The sequence below is a fragment of the Thalassophryne amazonica genome, chromosome 8, assembly GCF_902500255.1.
Source record: "Thalassophryne amazonica chromosome 8, fThaAma1.1, whole genome shotgun sequence".
In the NCBI taxonomy this organism is placed as follows: domain Eukaryota; kingdom Metazoa; phylum Chordata; class Actinopteri; order Batrachoidiformes; family Batrachoididae; genus Thalassophryne; species Thalassophryne amazonica.
In genome coordinates, this window is record NC_047110.1 from 115,944,357 (window position 1) to 115,960,718 (window position 16,362).

The window sequence follows — 16,362 nt, forward strand, 5'->3', positions numbered from 1 at the left end:
TTAGGGAACTTTTAGGACAACCTGATAATAATGAATTACAATAGTCCAGCCTAGAGGAAATAAATGCATGAATTAGTTTTTCAGCATCACTCTGACACAAGACCTTTCTAATTTTAGAGATATTGCGCAAATGCAAAAAAGCAGTCCTACATATTTGTTTAATATGCGCATTGAATGACATATCCTGATCAAAAATGATTTTTCACAGTATTACTAGAGGTCAGGGTAATGCCATCCAGAGTAAGGATGGCATTACCGTATTATTACGCATTATCTGATGTAAAGAACGTCAGAGCCCAGAGTCTCCAACGTCAGCGACCAGAGTCCCAAACGTCAGCGCCCAGAGTCTCAAACGTCAGAGCCCAGAGTCCCAAACGTCAGAGCCCAGAGTCCCAAACGTCAGAGCCCAGAGTCCCCAATATCACAGCCCAGAGTCTCCAACGTCAGAGCCCAGAGTCCCAAACGTCAGAGCCCAGAGTCCCCAATATCACAGCCCAGAGTCTCCAACGTCAGATCCCAGGGTCCCAAATGTCATACATCAGAGTCGGAGAAGATGGAGGACATGAAGGTGGTTGGCAAAATGGAGGTAGATACAGAGGACAGGGTGGAAACACTAGACTTGCTGTGGCGCCCCCTAATGAGAGCAGCTAAAAGTATAAGAAGAAAACACTGTTCACATCTGAATGCAAAATGTCGATTATTGTTGAACAGTCTGTGATTTATTGTCTAAACACTGCAGCTGGTCTGTTCTGTGGTTATACATGGGGGGATTTCTGGACTCGGTCATCATAAGTCTCTCTGTGGTGAAAGTGCTCAAATTGTACAGCACCAAAACAGAAAAAGTTGGGATGGTTTGGAAAATGCAAGAAACAAAACTTGCAGTGATCCTTATATTTATTTTGACGGTTATTTCACTGCAGACACTATGAACTCAAGATACAAGGTCTGTTAGAAAAATATCCGACCTTTTTATTTTTTTCAAGAACTATAGGGATTTGAATCATGTGCACTTGCATCAGCCAAGCTTGAACCTTCGTGCGCATGTGTGAGTTTTTTCACGCCTGTCAGTTGCGTCATTCGCCTGTGGGCAGGCTTTGAGTGAGCACTGGTCCAGCCCCCCTGGCTTTCGGTGAAGATTCTATCGGCGTCACACAGATTAAGGAGGATTACAACTGGATTAAAGACGGCCCACAGCGGGGGAGAGCGAGCAGCGCTTCGAACGGCCATCGACAGGCTGAAACGACCAGATCATTTCCAAAGTGAAGGTTGTGTTGATCTGGGACTTCGTGTGACTACCAGAGAAATCGCAGAAAATGTGGACATCAGCACTTTTGCGGCACATTCCACTGTTACAGGAGATTTTGTAATGAAAGACGTGCGGAGGAATTCGCGCGTCGGGACGGAGCCGCAATGGCGCGCAACAAAAAGCACGTCCGTGTTGGAAGTCTCACAGGACAAGTTGTGACATGCCCAGCTGTTACACAATTTCTCGGATACTCACTCGACTGAAAAGCCACCGAAAGCCATCTGAATCTTCCGAATGGTTTCTAACACAGAGGTGTTTTTTGTTGTGCGCCATGAGCGGCTCCGTCCCGTGGAATGTGCTGCAAAAGTGCTGATGTCCATATTTTCTGCAATTTCTCTGGTAGTCAAACGTCGTCCCGGATCAACACAGCCTTCATTTTGGAAATGATCTGGTCGTTTCAGCCTGTCGATGGCCGCTCGAAGCGCGGCGCGCCCTCAGCTGCTGTGGGCTGTCGTTAATCCGGTTGTAATCCTCCTTAATCTGTGTGACGCCAACAGAATCTTCACCGAAAGCCATCTGAATTTTCCGAATGGTTTCCACCTGGCTGTCTCACAGTTTCTGAAAAAATTTTCATGGAGCAAAGCGGCAGTCGCTCAGCCATTTCCCTGACAATGAAAATCCGACGGGGGGGCTGGACCAGTGCTCACTCAAAGCCTGCCCACAGGTGAATGATGCAACCGACAGGCGTGAAAAAACTCACGCATTCGCACGAAGGTTCAAGCTTAGCTGATGCAAGCACACATGATTCAAATCCATATAGTTTTTGAAAAAAATAAAAAGGTCGGAAACTTTTCTAACAGATCTCGTATGTCATGGTTTTTCTGATCAACTTAATTTCATTTATTCATTTTCTGCAACTTATCCAGGTCCGCAGCAGACCAAGCAGCTCATCCAACATTTCCCGATCCTCAGCCAAGTCCTGTAACTCTTCCTTGGGGTATCCCAAGGCATTCCAAAGCCAACTGGGAAATATAATCCCTCCAGCGTGTCCTGGGTCTTAACCAGGGTCTCCTCACAGTTGCACGTGCCTGGAAGACCTCCTGAGGGAGACGTCGAGGGGCGTCCTCCCCAGATAACAAAACCACTTCAGCTGGCTCCTTCTAATGTGAAGAAGCAGTTCTACTCCAAGTCCCTCCGAACAGTTGAGCTTCTCACCCTGTCCAGGAGTGCAAGTCCAAATACCAGATGGAGGAATCTCATTTTTTGCCGCTTTTATCTGTGATCTTATTCCTTCAGTCATGACCTAAAGCTCATGACCATAGGTGAGGATAAATCGACTGGTAAATTGAGTCACCTTCTGGATCATCTCCTTCTTCACCACAACGGTTGAGTACAGCGTATGTAAAACATCAGACTCCGCCCCAATCTGTCTATCAAGCTCACACTCCAACTTACACCCATTCGTGAACAAGTCCCAGAGATACTTAAACTCCTCCACTTGGGGCGGTAACTCTCCCCTGACCCAGAGTGGACAATCCACCATTTTCCGGCAGAGGATCATGGTCTCAGATTTGGAAGTGCTGATTCTCAACCCAGTCACTTCGCACTCATCCTTAAACCTGCTCAATACACATTGGAGGTCACTGCCTGATGAAGCCAACAGAACCACATCATTTGCAAAAAGCAGAGATTAAGGTCACCAAACTCCCTCCGGTCCCTGACTGCGCCTTGAAATCCCGTCCATGAACATCAGGAACAGGATTTTTGAGAAAGGACAGCCTTGGCAGAGTCTAAAACCACCGGGAACAGGTCTGATGTGATGTTAAGAATGTGAACATACCGCCTACTTCATATAGTGCTATCTGGTCATCCAGAGACTGGACCGGAGTATTGGAGTACACAGGTATTGGACTGGCCTGCCTACAGTCTTGACCTATCCCCAATAGAGAATGTGTGGAGGATTTTGAAACAATAAATATGATGATGACCCCGTCCTGTTGGACACCTCAACGTGTTTGCAAGAAGAACAGGACAAAATAACACCTGAAACAATCATCGCTTGATGTCCTCAACCCCAAAACGACAAGTGTTTCAGGAATGACAACATTACAAAGTGGTAAATGTTTTAATGTCCCAACATTTTTTTCTGATGTGTTAAAAGCCTTAAATACAGGAATAAATGAAATAACAGTCAAAATAAACAAGAGTCATCACGAGAAGACATGTCCCCCTGATCTCCACAAATCAGGAATATGTGTCGAGGGATCACCCAAGTGCACATTTATGCTGAATATGAATGAAACTGGTCAACTGGATCTTGAGCCATCACGCTAACAAGTGAAAATGGACGGTTGGACAGACATGCTGATCGCTTCATACCAGGGGGATAAAAAGAATGCTTTTTTCTTCTTAATTTTCCATATGTCCCCATTGTTCATGTTTCTGGGTCCATCACATTTGAGATACAGAGACACCGAGAGGATCTGATGGAGTCATGAAGTCAAAGGTTAGAAGTGTTTGCTGATGCTGAAGGTCCAAGAGTTTAGGGTCCTGGTGCTTCCCATCTTACTGTCCGGTTGTCATACATGGACTCTAAACAGTGACCTAAGGTGAGGACTGGATGTATTTGGTCCCAGGTGTCTGTGGAGGATCTTTGGGTCCTGCTGGAATGACTTTGTATCCAATGAACAGTTACTTTGTGAGACTTGGATGAGGAGGATCACTGACACTGTGAGGGAACAAACAGCAGTACAGACACAAAAACCCAAAGCTCACCTTCAGCGACAATCTTTTCATCGATCACCTCGACTCCGTCGACACTGGGCTCCTTTAGATCAGCTTCAGAGCACCGTCGACACCTTAAACATGACACGAGGAGAAACAAATAAATAATCAACACACTGATTTCTAAAAAATATCGGGGGGGGGGGGGGGTGACAATGATCACATATCTTCAGTCAGTCAGTCAGCTGATCTCAGGTCTGACTAATATAATAAATCATCCACTAAAGGTCACAGGAACAGAGTTTAAATAATCACCGGGTGGCATGGTGGATTAGTGGTTGGCACTGGTGCCTAACAGCAAGAATCAGAATCAATTTTATTGCCAATTAACTTCTCACAAACAAGAAATTTAATCTGGTGTCACTGGTGCATAAACAACAATAAAAGAAAATACTTCTGTAAGAAGTAAAAGAGTCAAATAGACAAATGGGCAAAACTAAGTTTACTGTCAAATAGGTATAGGGGAATGGGGCTGTGCAGGCCTGCAGATGAATAGTACAGAGATGATCAGTCTGTACTTTGTGTGTGTGTGTGTGTGTGTGGGGGGGGGTCTCTGGCATTATTTTATTAGTCTAGCTGCGAGTGGAAAGAAGCTGTTTTTGTGTTTTAAGGTTTTAGTCCTGATGGATCTCAGCCGTCTGCCAGAAGGGAGGGTGACAAAAAGATTGTGTCCTGGGTGAGAGGGATCGACCACTATCTTCCTTGCTCGTCTCAGGGCCCTGGAGGTGTACAGGTCCTGTAGGGATGGCAGATTGCAGTCGATCACTTTCTCTGCTGCGTGGATGATTTGCTGCAATCTGCTCCTGTTCTTAGCAGTGGCAGCACCGTACCAGATGGTGATGGAGGAGGAGATGATGGACTCAATGATGGCAGTGCAGAAGTTCACCCTCACTGTTTTCGGCAGCTTGAACTTCCTCAGCTGCCACAGAAAGCACATCCTCTGTTGTGCTCTCTTGGTGAGAGAGCTGATGTTCAGCTCCTACTTGAGGTCCTGGGTGATGGTGATCCCCAGGTAATAGAAGGACTTCACAGTGGCAACTGAGGAGTCACACAGGGTGATGGGGTTGGCCGGGACTGGGTTCTTTCTGAAGTCAACAACCATCTCCACTGTCTTGAGGCTGTTGAGCTCCAGGTTGTTCTGTCTGCACCAGGACACCAGGTGATCGATCTCTCATCTGTAGGCAGACTCGTCCCCATCAGAGATGAGTCTGATGAGAGTCGTATGATCTGCAAACTTCAGGAGCTTTACAGACTGGTGACTAGAGGTGCAGCTGTTGGTGCACAGAGAGAAGAGTAGAGGAGAAAGAACACAGCCTTGGGGTGATCTGGAACTGATGGACCATGTGTTGGAGACGTGCTCCCCCAGCTTCACATGCTGCCTTCTGTTGGACAGGAAGTCAGTAATCCACCTGCAGGTGGAGTCGGGAACGCCAAGCTGAGTGAGCATGTCCTGCAGCAGGGCCGGGATGATTGTGTTGAAAGCAGAGCTGAAGTCCACAAACAGAGTCCTTGCATAGGTTCCTGGGGAGTTCAGATGCTGGAGGATAAGGTGGGGGGCTGTGTTGATACCATCGCCTACAGACCTGTTGGCTCTGTAGGCGAACTGCAGGGGATCCAGCTGAGGGTCACAGATGGCCTTGAGGTGTGTCAGGACAAGGCACTCGAAGGTCTTCATCACCACATAGGTCAGGGTGACAGGTCTGCAGTCATTAAAGCCTGAAGTTCTTTGTTTTTTGGGGATGGGAATAACGGTTGAGGCTTTGATGGTCGTGGGATCGATTCCCGGCCTTTCTGTGTGTAGTTTGCATGTTCTCCCCATGTCTGTGAGGGTTTCCTCTGGTTTCCTCCCACAGTCAAAAACTTGCTTATTTAGGGTCTGCTCCTTTCTCTGCCCCTGAGCAAGGCAGCGTGTCATCTGGAGTTGGTCCCTGGGTGCCGGACTGTGGCTGCACACTGCCCCTAGTGGTTGGATTGTTTCTAAGTGTAATTAGGATGGTTAAAAGCAGAGGACACATTTTGTTGTATGTATGTACAATGACAATAAAGGCTCTTTAAGTAAATGGTGAAATAATTTCAATATGTTGTATTATCTGTAATGTGCAGGGGTGGTGGCCAAGTGGTTAATGCGCTTCGTTTCACTGCAGAAGGTTCCGGGTTCAAATCCCACCCCTGCCACATTTCTCCATGTAATGTGGAGTTGCGTCAGGAAGGGCATCCGGCGTAAAACCTGTGCCAATTCAACATGCAGATCCACCTTGGATTTGCTGTGGCGACCCCGAGTACAAAACAATTGAGCAGCCGAAGGGAGTTACATTATCTGTAATGTCAAAGCAGTGTTATCTTCTCACATATACTGTTGTGTGGGCCGCCAGAAGAGGAGGTACTGCTGGCCCACCACCAGAGGGCGCCCTGCCTGAAGTGCGGGCTTCAGGCACGAGAGGGCGCTGCCGCCACGGACACAGCCGGGAGTGACAGCTGTCACTCATTATTTCCTGACAGCTGTCACTCATTCTTCATCATCTCACTCCATAAAACCCAGACGTCATCTCCACCTCATCGCCGAGATATCGTACTTCTATGGAGGTAACTTTCTCTGCCTGTATTGATTGATTCCAAGAGCTATTGTGTTGCAGCTGTCTAACCAGAGGACCGGCGTGGGTCGCGACTGTTTCGTCCTACTTCCCGTCAGATAAGTGGTTACACAGATGCTGCACGAGTGTGTGTTAGAGGTGGAGGTGGCATTCCCACCGTTGTTGTTACTGGGTGTACACACACCCACACTTGACTGTCTTTGCTCTTCGCCAGCAGTATCAGATCCGACAGTCGGGGACGGTGATCACCTGGGAATTCGGGACTTGGCGGCTCCAGTATTCACCAGGTTCGGTGGCGGCGGAAATCGTGTGGTTCCGGCTCTTCTCAGGACAGACGTCTTCTATCCTCGAGCCTGCCCACACGTCACCTTTGTGGATTGACTGTTATCAGATTCTGAGATTGTCTGTATATTCGTTGTGCACCTTCACAACATTAAATTGTTACTTTTTTGGCTCATCTATTGACCGTTCATTTGCGCCCCCTGTTGTGGGTCCGTGTCACTACACTTTCACAACATATACAACATGTGAATCACATATTTTAAACTGAATTTAATATTTTACCTGTTCCTGAGGATAAACAGGAAGCAGTTCAAATGTCACTTGATGCCTTTTATATTTTTAACTGCATTAATTTTTGCTTTTATTCATTTATTTTATTATTTCTATGATCATGAATGTGTGACTGTGTCAGTTTATCCAGTAAAGTTACCTTTTCAACCAAAATTCAAACAGTCACAATGATTTAAGGTCTACCATCACAGGGTTAGTCTACCAAACCCGGATAAGACGTGGCGTTGATACCGCCAAAAACCAAACTGACGTTAATTTCAATTTATTTCCTTTATACAGCGCCAAATCACAACAGAGTTGCCTCAAGGCGCTTCACACAGGTAAGGTAGCGAGCATCAAACCACTGCCACCACTACGGCGTCCTTGAGCAAGGCTCTCCAGTGTTTGTAGACCAGCAGGCCAGACTGATTTTACTGGGGAGGACCTGGGTCAGAGCATAAACCCCTTGTATCGTTTAAAATTCTAAAAACAGTCACTGATCAGTTCTGTTTGATCATGAATTCAGTTCATCAGCTGTGAATAACACTGGACACAGGACAGCGGCATGTTTCTGAGCCGGCTCTGACCCGTAGTATCGCCTCCTGCCCCGGAAGAGGAAAGGTGCGGTGAGGTCGAGTGGAACAAGGCGACCTCCCAACGCCCTGACAGGGACAATGTTCTGATACCCGCTCGCCAGCTGACACGTTTCTTCCAGCGTGGAACCTGAAGTGAAAAGAGAGCAGACGTTGGTTGAAAAGAAAGCTTTCAAAGAATGAGCTGGACCATGAGCATTTGTACCCATGAGGAAGAAGAGCTCCTTAGTTCTGCCCTCAGATATCAGCTGACTGGAAAAATGAAGGCTGAGGGCTCGGCTGGGTGATCCGGGGCATGCAACTTGGCCACAAACTGCCCACGGCGGCATGCTGTAGGGCCCCAAGTCTCTGCAAGCCTCTGAGAAGAGATCTGCAATGAGATCCTCATCTGGCACATTCTGCCTGAGGACAGAGGGAAAGCACAGAAACTTAGACTCCTGCTACTCTGGACTGGTCGCACACTATCTACAGCAGCTGGAGACACGGTTTTCCCAATTTCAAAAATGAGGAATCTGGGTGCAATCTACCTCAACAGCTGTCTGACGTTTTGTGTGATAGTATTATACAGCAGGTTAGTGCCAATTACACACACACACACACACACACACACACACACACACACACACACACACACACACACACACACACACACACACACCCTCCACTGGCTGCTCCCATCAATGAAAATCCCTGTGCTCCAAAACAGAAAATCTGCATTGTATTTTAAATTTAGCCTTTAAATTTAGGCCTTTAAAGTTTTTTGATGACGTCCCAGTTAGCAAGACAACATAAACGTACTCATGATTGTGTTTCCACACACGTACTAAAAATTAGTGGTCCATGATGTATTTTATTCCTCTCACTCTGAGCGTTAGCAAGTGCATTTCAGGAAAACGACTCACTCGACAATTCTCTGCATTTTTCAGTGTGACACCCATTTTGGAATGAGCAGAAACATCCTGATGACTGACAGACAGAGGGAAAGGAACCTGTTCCGTCCGAAAACAAAACTACTGAGCTTTCGTTTGAAATTGATGGCTTGGATTTACAGACAGGAGACATGCACTTCATCCTGAAACTTTTTGGTGCTGTTTCGACGGATGCTGGTTTATTGAAGCTGTGGACATGGATGTGGGGACATCTGACACTGTTTTTAACAGACTGCCTGGACACAGAGATGGATTTGTTACATTGGGGGAAAAAGTCAGAATATATTATTTCCAGGAGTTAATGGACGTTATTTAACATGCCACAATCGTGGCAGAACTAAAGGCAGTGCACCAGCTGATGATCGTGCGCACGTGTGTGGGGCTTTGATCGTGTGGAGTTTATATTTGGAAATAAATCTACCTCTGGGTGACTCTGGTATGTTCAGGATTTTACCACTTTTGTGTTTTGTGGCTTTTTTTTTTTTTTTTTTTTCTTTGAGTGTGAATTTGGAGCTGTAATGTGTGTGTGTGTGTGTGTGTGTGTGTGCGCACTGTGCAGCTGATGAGAGGCTCCTGCCACTGTGAACATCTCCACATCTTTTCCCCGGCAGCAGATGTATTTTTTTAGATTTTACTGATAACACTCGTAACTGATGGTGCACAAAACTGAACCTGGAGCAGAGATGGTTCCTGACAGGCTGTGTTTATGACTCATGGCCGTGCAGGTGCACAGAAACCTTCACAGAGCTGCAGCTTTTACCGTGATCGCATCAAAATGAACAGTTTTCACTATGTTTGCTGCGAATACTGTATACTTTGAAACCGGTCACGGGAGTGCACAAAGTAATCCTGGTGGATCATTGGGTGGTCACTAACAGCCTAAATCTAAACTGTTATGAATTCGGTGCTGTATATGTTTAGGTTGTGTTCTGTTTTACCGTCTTGCCTGGTTTGCCTTTGTGATCTGTCTTTCTGCTTGGGTTTTCTCTATCCTGCTCTTTCTTGTCTCTCTCTTGGCTCTTGGTGGTGGGCGTTTCTCTCTGTCTGGCCACACCCTGGTTCTGGGGGCTTCTCCACACACCTGTTCTTGATTTGCAGTTCATCACCTGGGTGCTTTATAAGCCTCACAGTTTGTCTGTGTCCTTTGCCAGATTGATGAACCTTGTACCTCTTTCCAGCTCAGTTCCTTGTGTTTTTTGCCTTGCCCTGATTGCTTCATCGTGTATTTTGATTGCCTGCCCGTGTACCTTGACCACGCCTACGCCTGATGATTTTGTTACTGTTGCTTCTTTTGGACTGCCTGTCTGCATACCGACCACAGCTAACGAACCAAGTAAACACTTTAACTCCACTGAGCTGTGTACCTGCGTCCTGCTTGCCTCTACTGGTGGTTGGCTCTCACTGCGGTATTGTATCAGTTCCTGTTCCGGAGCACAGCGGTGTTTTGCTGTATCTGTTAGCTGTTTAATCTGCGCAGTTAGATTGATCTAGTTACCTAGATAACGATTTGTTTCACAGTGTAATCTTCACGTGCCTTAACTAAAGCACTCCGTCTGCTGAATCACCTCTAAATTATTTACACATTATTCACTGTGTGTTTTTAGGAATCAGCTAGCTTAACGCAGCTACTAGCTCTTAGCCGGTTTAGCATGGCGGCTTCTCCTGTCTCTCCTGCACTTTTCTGCTCTGGGTGTGAAATGTTTAGTTATTCCTCGGCCTCCTTTAGCAGTAATGGTACTTGTAATAAGTGTAGCTTATTCGTAGCTTTGGAGGCCAGGCTGGGCGAATTGGAGACTTGGCTCTGCACCGTGGAAAATTCTACAGCTAGCCAGGCCCCTGTAGTCGGTGCGGACCAAGGTAGCTTAGCCGCCGTTAGTTTTCCTCTGGCAGATCCCGAGCAGCCGGGAAAGCAGGCCGACTGGGTGACTGTGAGGAGGAAGTGTAGCCCTAAACAGAAGCCCCGTGTACACCACCAACCCGTTCACATTTCTAACCGTTTTTCCCCACTCGGCGACACACCCGCCGAGGATCAAACTCTGGTTATTGGCGACTGTTTTGAGAAATGTTAAGTTAGCGACACCAGCAACCATAGTCAATTGTCTTCCGGGGGCCAGGGCAGGCGACATTGAAGGAAATTTGAAACTGCTGGCTAAGGCTAAGCATAAATTTGGTAAGATTGTAATTCACGTCAGCAGTAATGACACCCGGTTACGCCAATCGGAGGTCACTAAAATTAACATTGAATCGGTGTGTAACTTGGCAAAAACAATGTCGGACTCTGTAGTTTTCTCTGGGCCCGTGGTATAACTCACAAACTTGCAGCTTAAAGCAGATAACCCGTAAGTTGGAGAGGAAATGGCGTCTCACTAATTTAGAAGATCTTCACTTAGCCTGGAAAAAGAGTCTGTTGCTCTACAAAAAAGCCCTCCATAAAGCTAGGACATCTTACTACTCATCACTAATTGAAGAAAATAAGAACAACCCCAGGTTTCTTTTCAGCACTGTAGCCAGGCTGACAAAGAGTCAGAGCTCTATTGAGCCGAGTATTCCTTTAACTTTAACTAGTAATGACTTCATGACTTTCTTTGCTAATAAAATTTTAACTATTAGAGAAAAAATTACTCATAACCATCCCAAAGACATATCGTTACCTTTGGCTGCTTTCAGTGATGCCGGTATTTGGTTAGACTCTTTCTCTCAGATTGTTCTGAGTTATTTTCATTAGTTACTTCATCCAAACCATCAACATGTCTATTAGACCCCATTCCTACCAGGCTGCTCTAGGAAGCCCTACCATTATTTAATGCTTCGATCTTAAATATGATCAATCTATCTTTATTAGTTGGCTATGTACCACAGGCTTTTAAGGTGGCAGTAATTAAACCATTACTTAAAAAGCCATCACTTGACCCAGCTATCTTAGCTAATTATAGGCCAATCTCCAACCTTCCTTTTCTCTCAAAAATTCTTGAAAGGGTAGTTGTAAAACAGCTAACTGATCATCTGCAGAGGAATGGTCTATTTGAAGAGTTTCAGTCAGGTTTTAGAATTCATCATAGTACAGAAACAGCATTAGTGAAGGTTACAAATGATCTTCTTATGGCCTCAGACAGTGGACTCATCTCTGTGCTTGTTCTGTTAGACCTCAGTGCTGTTTTTGATACTGTTGACCATAAAATTTTATTACAGAGATTAGAGCATGCCATAGGTATTAAAGGCACTGCGCTGCGGTGGTTTGAATCATATTTATCTAATACATTACAATTTGTTCATGTAAATGGGGAATCTTCTTCACAGACTAAAGTTAATTATGGAGTTCCACAAGGTTCTGTGCTAGGACCAATTTTATTCACTTTATACATGCTTCCCTTAGGCAGTATTATTAGACGGCATTGCTTAAATTTTCATTGTTACGCAGATGATACCCAGCTTTATCTATCCATGAAGCCAGAGGACACACACCAATTAGCTAAACTGCAGGATTGTCTTACAGACATAAAGACATGGATGACCTCTAATTTCCTGCTTTTAAACTCAGATAAAACTGAAGTTATTGTACTTGGCCCCACAAATCTTAGAAACATGGTGTCTAACCAGATCCTTACTCTGGATGGCATTACCCTGACCTCTAGTAATACTGTGAGAAATCTTGGAGTCATTTTTGATCAGGATATGTCATTCAATGCGCATATTAAACAAATATGTAGGACTGCTTTTTTGCATTTACGCAATATCTCTAAAATTAGAAAGGTCTTGTCTCAGAGTGATGCTGAAAAACTAATTCATGCATTTATTTCCTCTAGGCTGGACTATTGTAATTCATTATTATCAGGTTGTCCTAAAAGTTCCCTGAAAAGCCTTCAGTTGATTCAAAATGCTGCAGCTAGAGTACTAACGGGGACTAGAAGGAGAGAGCATATCTCACCCATATTGGCCTCTCTTCATTGGCTTCCTGTTAATTCTAGAATAGAATTTAAAATTCTTCTTCTTACTTATAAGGTTTTGAATAATCAGGTCCCATCTTATCTTAGGGACCTCATAGTACCATATCACCCCAATAGAGCGCTTCGCTCTCAGACTGCAGGCTTACTTGTAGTTCCTAGGGTTTGTAAGAGTAGAATGGGAGGCAGAGCCTTCAGCTTTCAGGCTCCTCTCCTGTGGAACCAGCTCCCAATTCAGATCAGGGAGACAGACACCCTCTCTACTTTTAAGATTAGGCTTAAAACTTTCCTTTTTGCTAAAGCTTATAGTTAGGGCTGGATCAGGTGACCCTGAACCATCCCTTAGTTATGCTGCTATAGACTTAGACTGCTGGGGGGTTCCCATGATGCACTGAGTGTTTCTTTCTCTTTTTGCTCTGTATGCACCACTCTGCATTTAATCATTAGTGATCGATCTCTGCTCCCCTCCACAGCATGTCTTTTTCCTGGTTCTCTCTCTCAGCCCCAACCAGTCCCAGCAGAAGACTGCCCCTCCCTGAGCCTGGTTCTGCTGGAGGTTTCTTCCTGTTAAAAGGGAGTTTTTCCTTCCCACTGTCGCCAAGTGCTTGCTCACAGGGGGTCGTTTTGACCGTTGGGGTTTTTACGTAATTATTGTATGGCTTTTGCCTTACAATATAAAGCGCCTTGGGGTAACTGTTTGTTGTGATTTGGCGTTATATAAATAAAATTGATTGAAATTGATTGATTGACTATTGATTTCAAGATTCAGCAATGAAATGAAAATCAAAGCTGCCTGTAAATTACATCTAATTATTAATCGGCCCCCATCATTGGTACTGATTATTACCTTTTGTGGATCACAGTGTGTCACAACATTGCAAATATTTATGTAATTTTCAAAAACTAGTCACTTCAATCACCAGACAGAGGCATTTCCCAAAATGGCGACGTTGCACCTTCAGAGTTTGGGTCTGAGCCTGACAGAACATGTTGAGCTCAAACACTGACAGTACTGAGGACTAATCAAAGACGATCTGAAGGACTGTCAGCTGGTCCTGTTCTTTATCTTTGGTACATTATGTGGGTCAGAAGTGGACCGCAACTTTTCTGAAGCTATGACTTGACATACAGGGACGTGCACTTGCTGCAATAGAGCTTCAGGGCCTGGTGGAGTCTGCGCGGCTCATAGGACCTCAGCTGGACCTTGAGGTGGTGCGTTCCACCGGCTTTGGCCTTCTTCAGCTCGTCCAGCGTCACTGCAGGCACAGCATGACGGCAGCACCGCTCTGCAGACACCAGGCACCACACGATCAAACTCCACATTCCAAAGACGGCTCAGGAGGACATGAGTCCTCTGGAACCTGAACCAGCTCTTCAGTGTTTCATACCTGTGTGGCAGTCCACCAAGTGAGGATCTGAAACAGACAAACCACAACAGCCTTCACTGCCTGAGAAATCCATCAATCATAAATCTATGGATGAAATCCAACAAGGGACATATATGACAACAGGACATTTCCAGGAAAGAACAGGGTCATGAGCCAGATCTGAGGACCATGATGAGGGTTGTACACCTGCTGCTTTGCTCAACACAAGCATTTTGTTTATCCTTTCCAATGGAGGTTTTAAGAGGTTCTGATGGTGGAAACTGGCGCTTCCTGAACTCCGCCCCGACCTCAGCCCTCCGACCCACTTATCTGCATCACAGCTTTTAAAAAATAACCTACTGTGCTGCCTGTCAGGGTCCACAGACTCTAGATTGACCCAAAATACATAAACATACCAAAGGGCGAATGTCACCTCTCCCCAGTTTTTCCGTGATCGAAGTTACACACGCACGCACACACGCATACGGAGGCCACTTGGCTTATAACACACAGTGAGGCAAATAAGTATTTGATCTGCTGTTGATTTTGTACGTTTTCCCACATACAAAGAATGTTGAGGTCTGTAATTTTTTTTATCGTAGGTTCACCTCAACTGTAAGAGACAGAATCTTAAAAAAAAAAAAAAAAAAAAAAAAAAAAAAAAAATCAGAAAATCACATTGTATGATTTTTAAATAATTAATTTGCATTTTATTACATGAAATAAGTATGTGATCCAATAGAAAAACAGACCTTAATATTTGGTACAGAGGTCAGACGTTTCCTGTAGTTTTTCACCAGGTTTTCACACACTGCAGCAGGGATTTTGGTCCACTCCTCCATACAGATCTTCTCCAGATCTTTCAGGTTTGGAGTTTCAGCTCCCTCCAAAGATTTTCTATTGAGTTCAGGTCTGGAGACTGGCCAGGCCACTCCAGGACCTTGAAATGCTTCTTACGGAGCCCCTCCTTAGTTGTCCTGGCTGTGTGTTTGGGGTCACTGTCATGCTGAAGACCCAGCCATGAGCCATCTTCAATGCTCTTACTGAGGGAAGGAGGCTGTTTCCCAAAATCTCGCAATACATGACCCCATCCATCCATCCCTTCAATACGGTGCAGTCGTCCTGTCCCCTTCGCAGAAGAGCACCCCCAGAGTATGATGTTTCCACCCCCATGCTTCACGGTTGGGACGGTGTTCTTGGGCTTGCAGGGGTCGAATTAGTATGTGCATGTGTAGTTTGTGCACGTATTATTCGGGCACTGCACGGAATTTTATACTGCACTTGCACTGGTGCAAGTAACTTTATCCAAGTTTTATCAACTATAAGCACCAGTAGAATGAACCAATCAAGGAATAAATAAGGACAAAACAATTTCCAGCGTGTTGTCTTCATTTTCCCTGCGTTTTATGACTCTCACACAAGGAGTGAGTTGCTGTGCTCTATTTGTTGTGGAAAGCTGACAAACATCACCAGTGGCGCCGTCCCTGGGTTCACAACATCCTCATGAGACGTTCCCAATTCGGGGAGTTTCATTATTTGCTGCAGGAGCTCCAGTTTGAGGACCTCCTGTACTGTTCGCGCGCGCATGTAAACAAAGAAAAAAAAAACAAAATGGCTGCCACTGCGGTTCCTCGCTGTCTCTCCCCTCAAACTCTGTCATAATTGTGTTATAAACCAGTCACCATTTGTTTTATTATACATCTTTGTAGTTAAATAAAATAATCTTCACGGACGATTCGTTCGCGCGCGCACATGAAAAAAAAAAAAAAAAGTCTGCCGCTGCAGTTCCTCGCTGTCTCTCCCTTCAAACTGTCATAAATGTGTTATAAACCAGTCACCATTTGTTTTATTATACATATGTGTAGCTAATAAATAAAATAATCTTCACGGACGATTCGTTCATGCGCACGTGAAAAAAAAAACTGTCTGCCGCTGCTGCTACTGCTCTCCCCTCAAACTCTCCCCAGAGAGGAACAGTGTGACACATCAGAGGAGGGGTTTTAAGGTTGATATAAGGCTGACATTTGGTTGTGCAAGTAACTTTTTTGGTGCAAGTAACTTTTTTGTTACTAGCACCAGTGCAAGTAGGTTAAAAAAAAAAAGTATTTCGACCCCTGGCTTGTTGTTATTCTCTAAACACGGCAAGTGGAGTTGATTCCAAAAAGCTCTATTCTGGTCTTATCTGACCACATGACCTTCTCCCATGCCTCCTCTGGATCATCCAGATGGTCACTGGTGAACTTCAAACGGGCCTGGACATGTGCTGGCTTCAGCAGGGGGACCTTGCTGCCCTGCAGGATTTTAAACCATGACAGCATCATGTGTTACTAAGGTCCTCCTGTGTAGTTCTGAGCTTTCT

The 16,362-nt window shown here is 45.2% G+C and overlaps 1 protein-coding gene across 1 annotated transcript in view; it reads right to left on the bottom strand.

Moving 5' to 3' along the window:
* Positions 1 to 16,362, bottom strand: part of pot1 (protection of telomeres 1 homolog) — a 72,425-nt gene that overhangs the window by 5,145 nt on the left and 50,918 nt on the right. The window contains exons 13-17 of the mRNA XM_034177347.1: positions 14,025 to 14,051; positions 13,766 to 13,922; positions 7,972 to 8,168; positions 7,761 to 7,896; positions 4,022 to 4,104 (exon numbers count right to left, since the gene is read on the bottom strand). Coding sequence (XP_034033238.1) covers positions 4,022 to 4,104; positions 7,761 to 7,896; positions 7,972 to 8,168; positions 13,766 to 13,922; positions 14,025 to 14,051 — 600 coding nt within the window. The remainder of the gene's footprint in view (positions 1 to 4,021; positions 4,105 to 7,760; positions 7,897 to 7,971; positions 8,169 to 13,765; positions 13,923 to 14,024; positions 14,052 to 16,362) is intronic.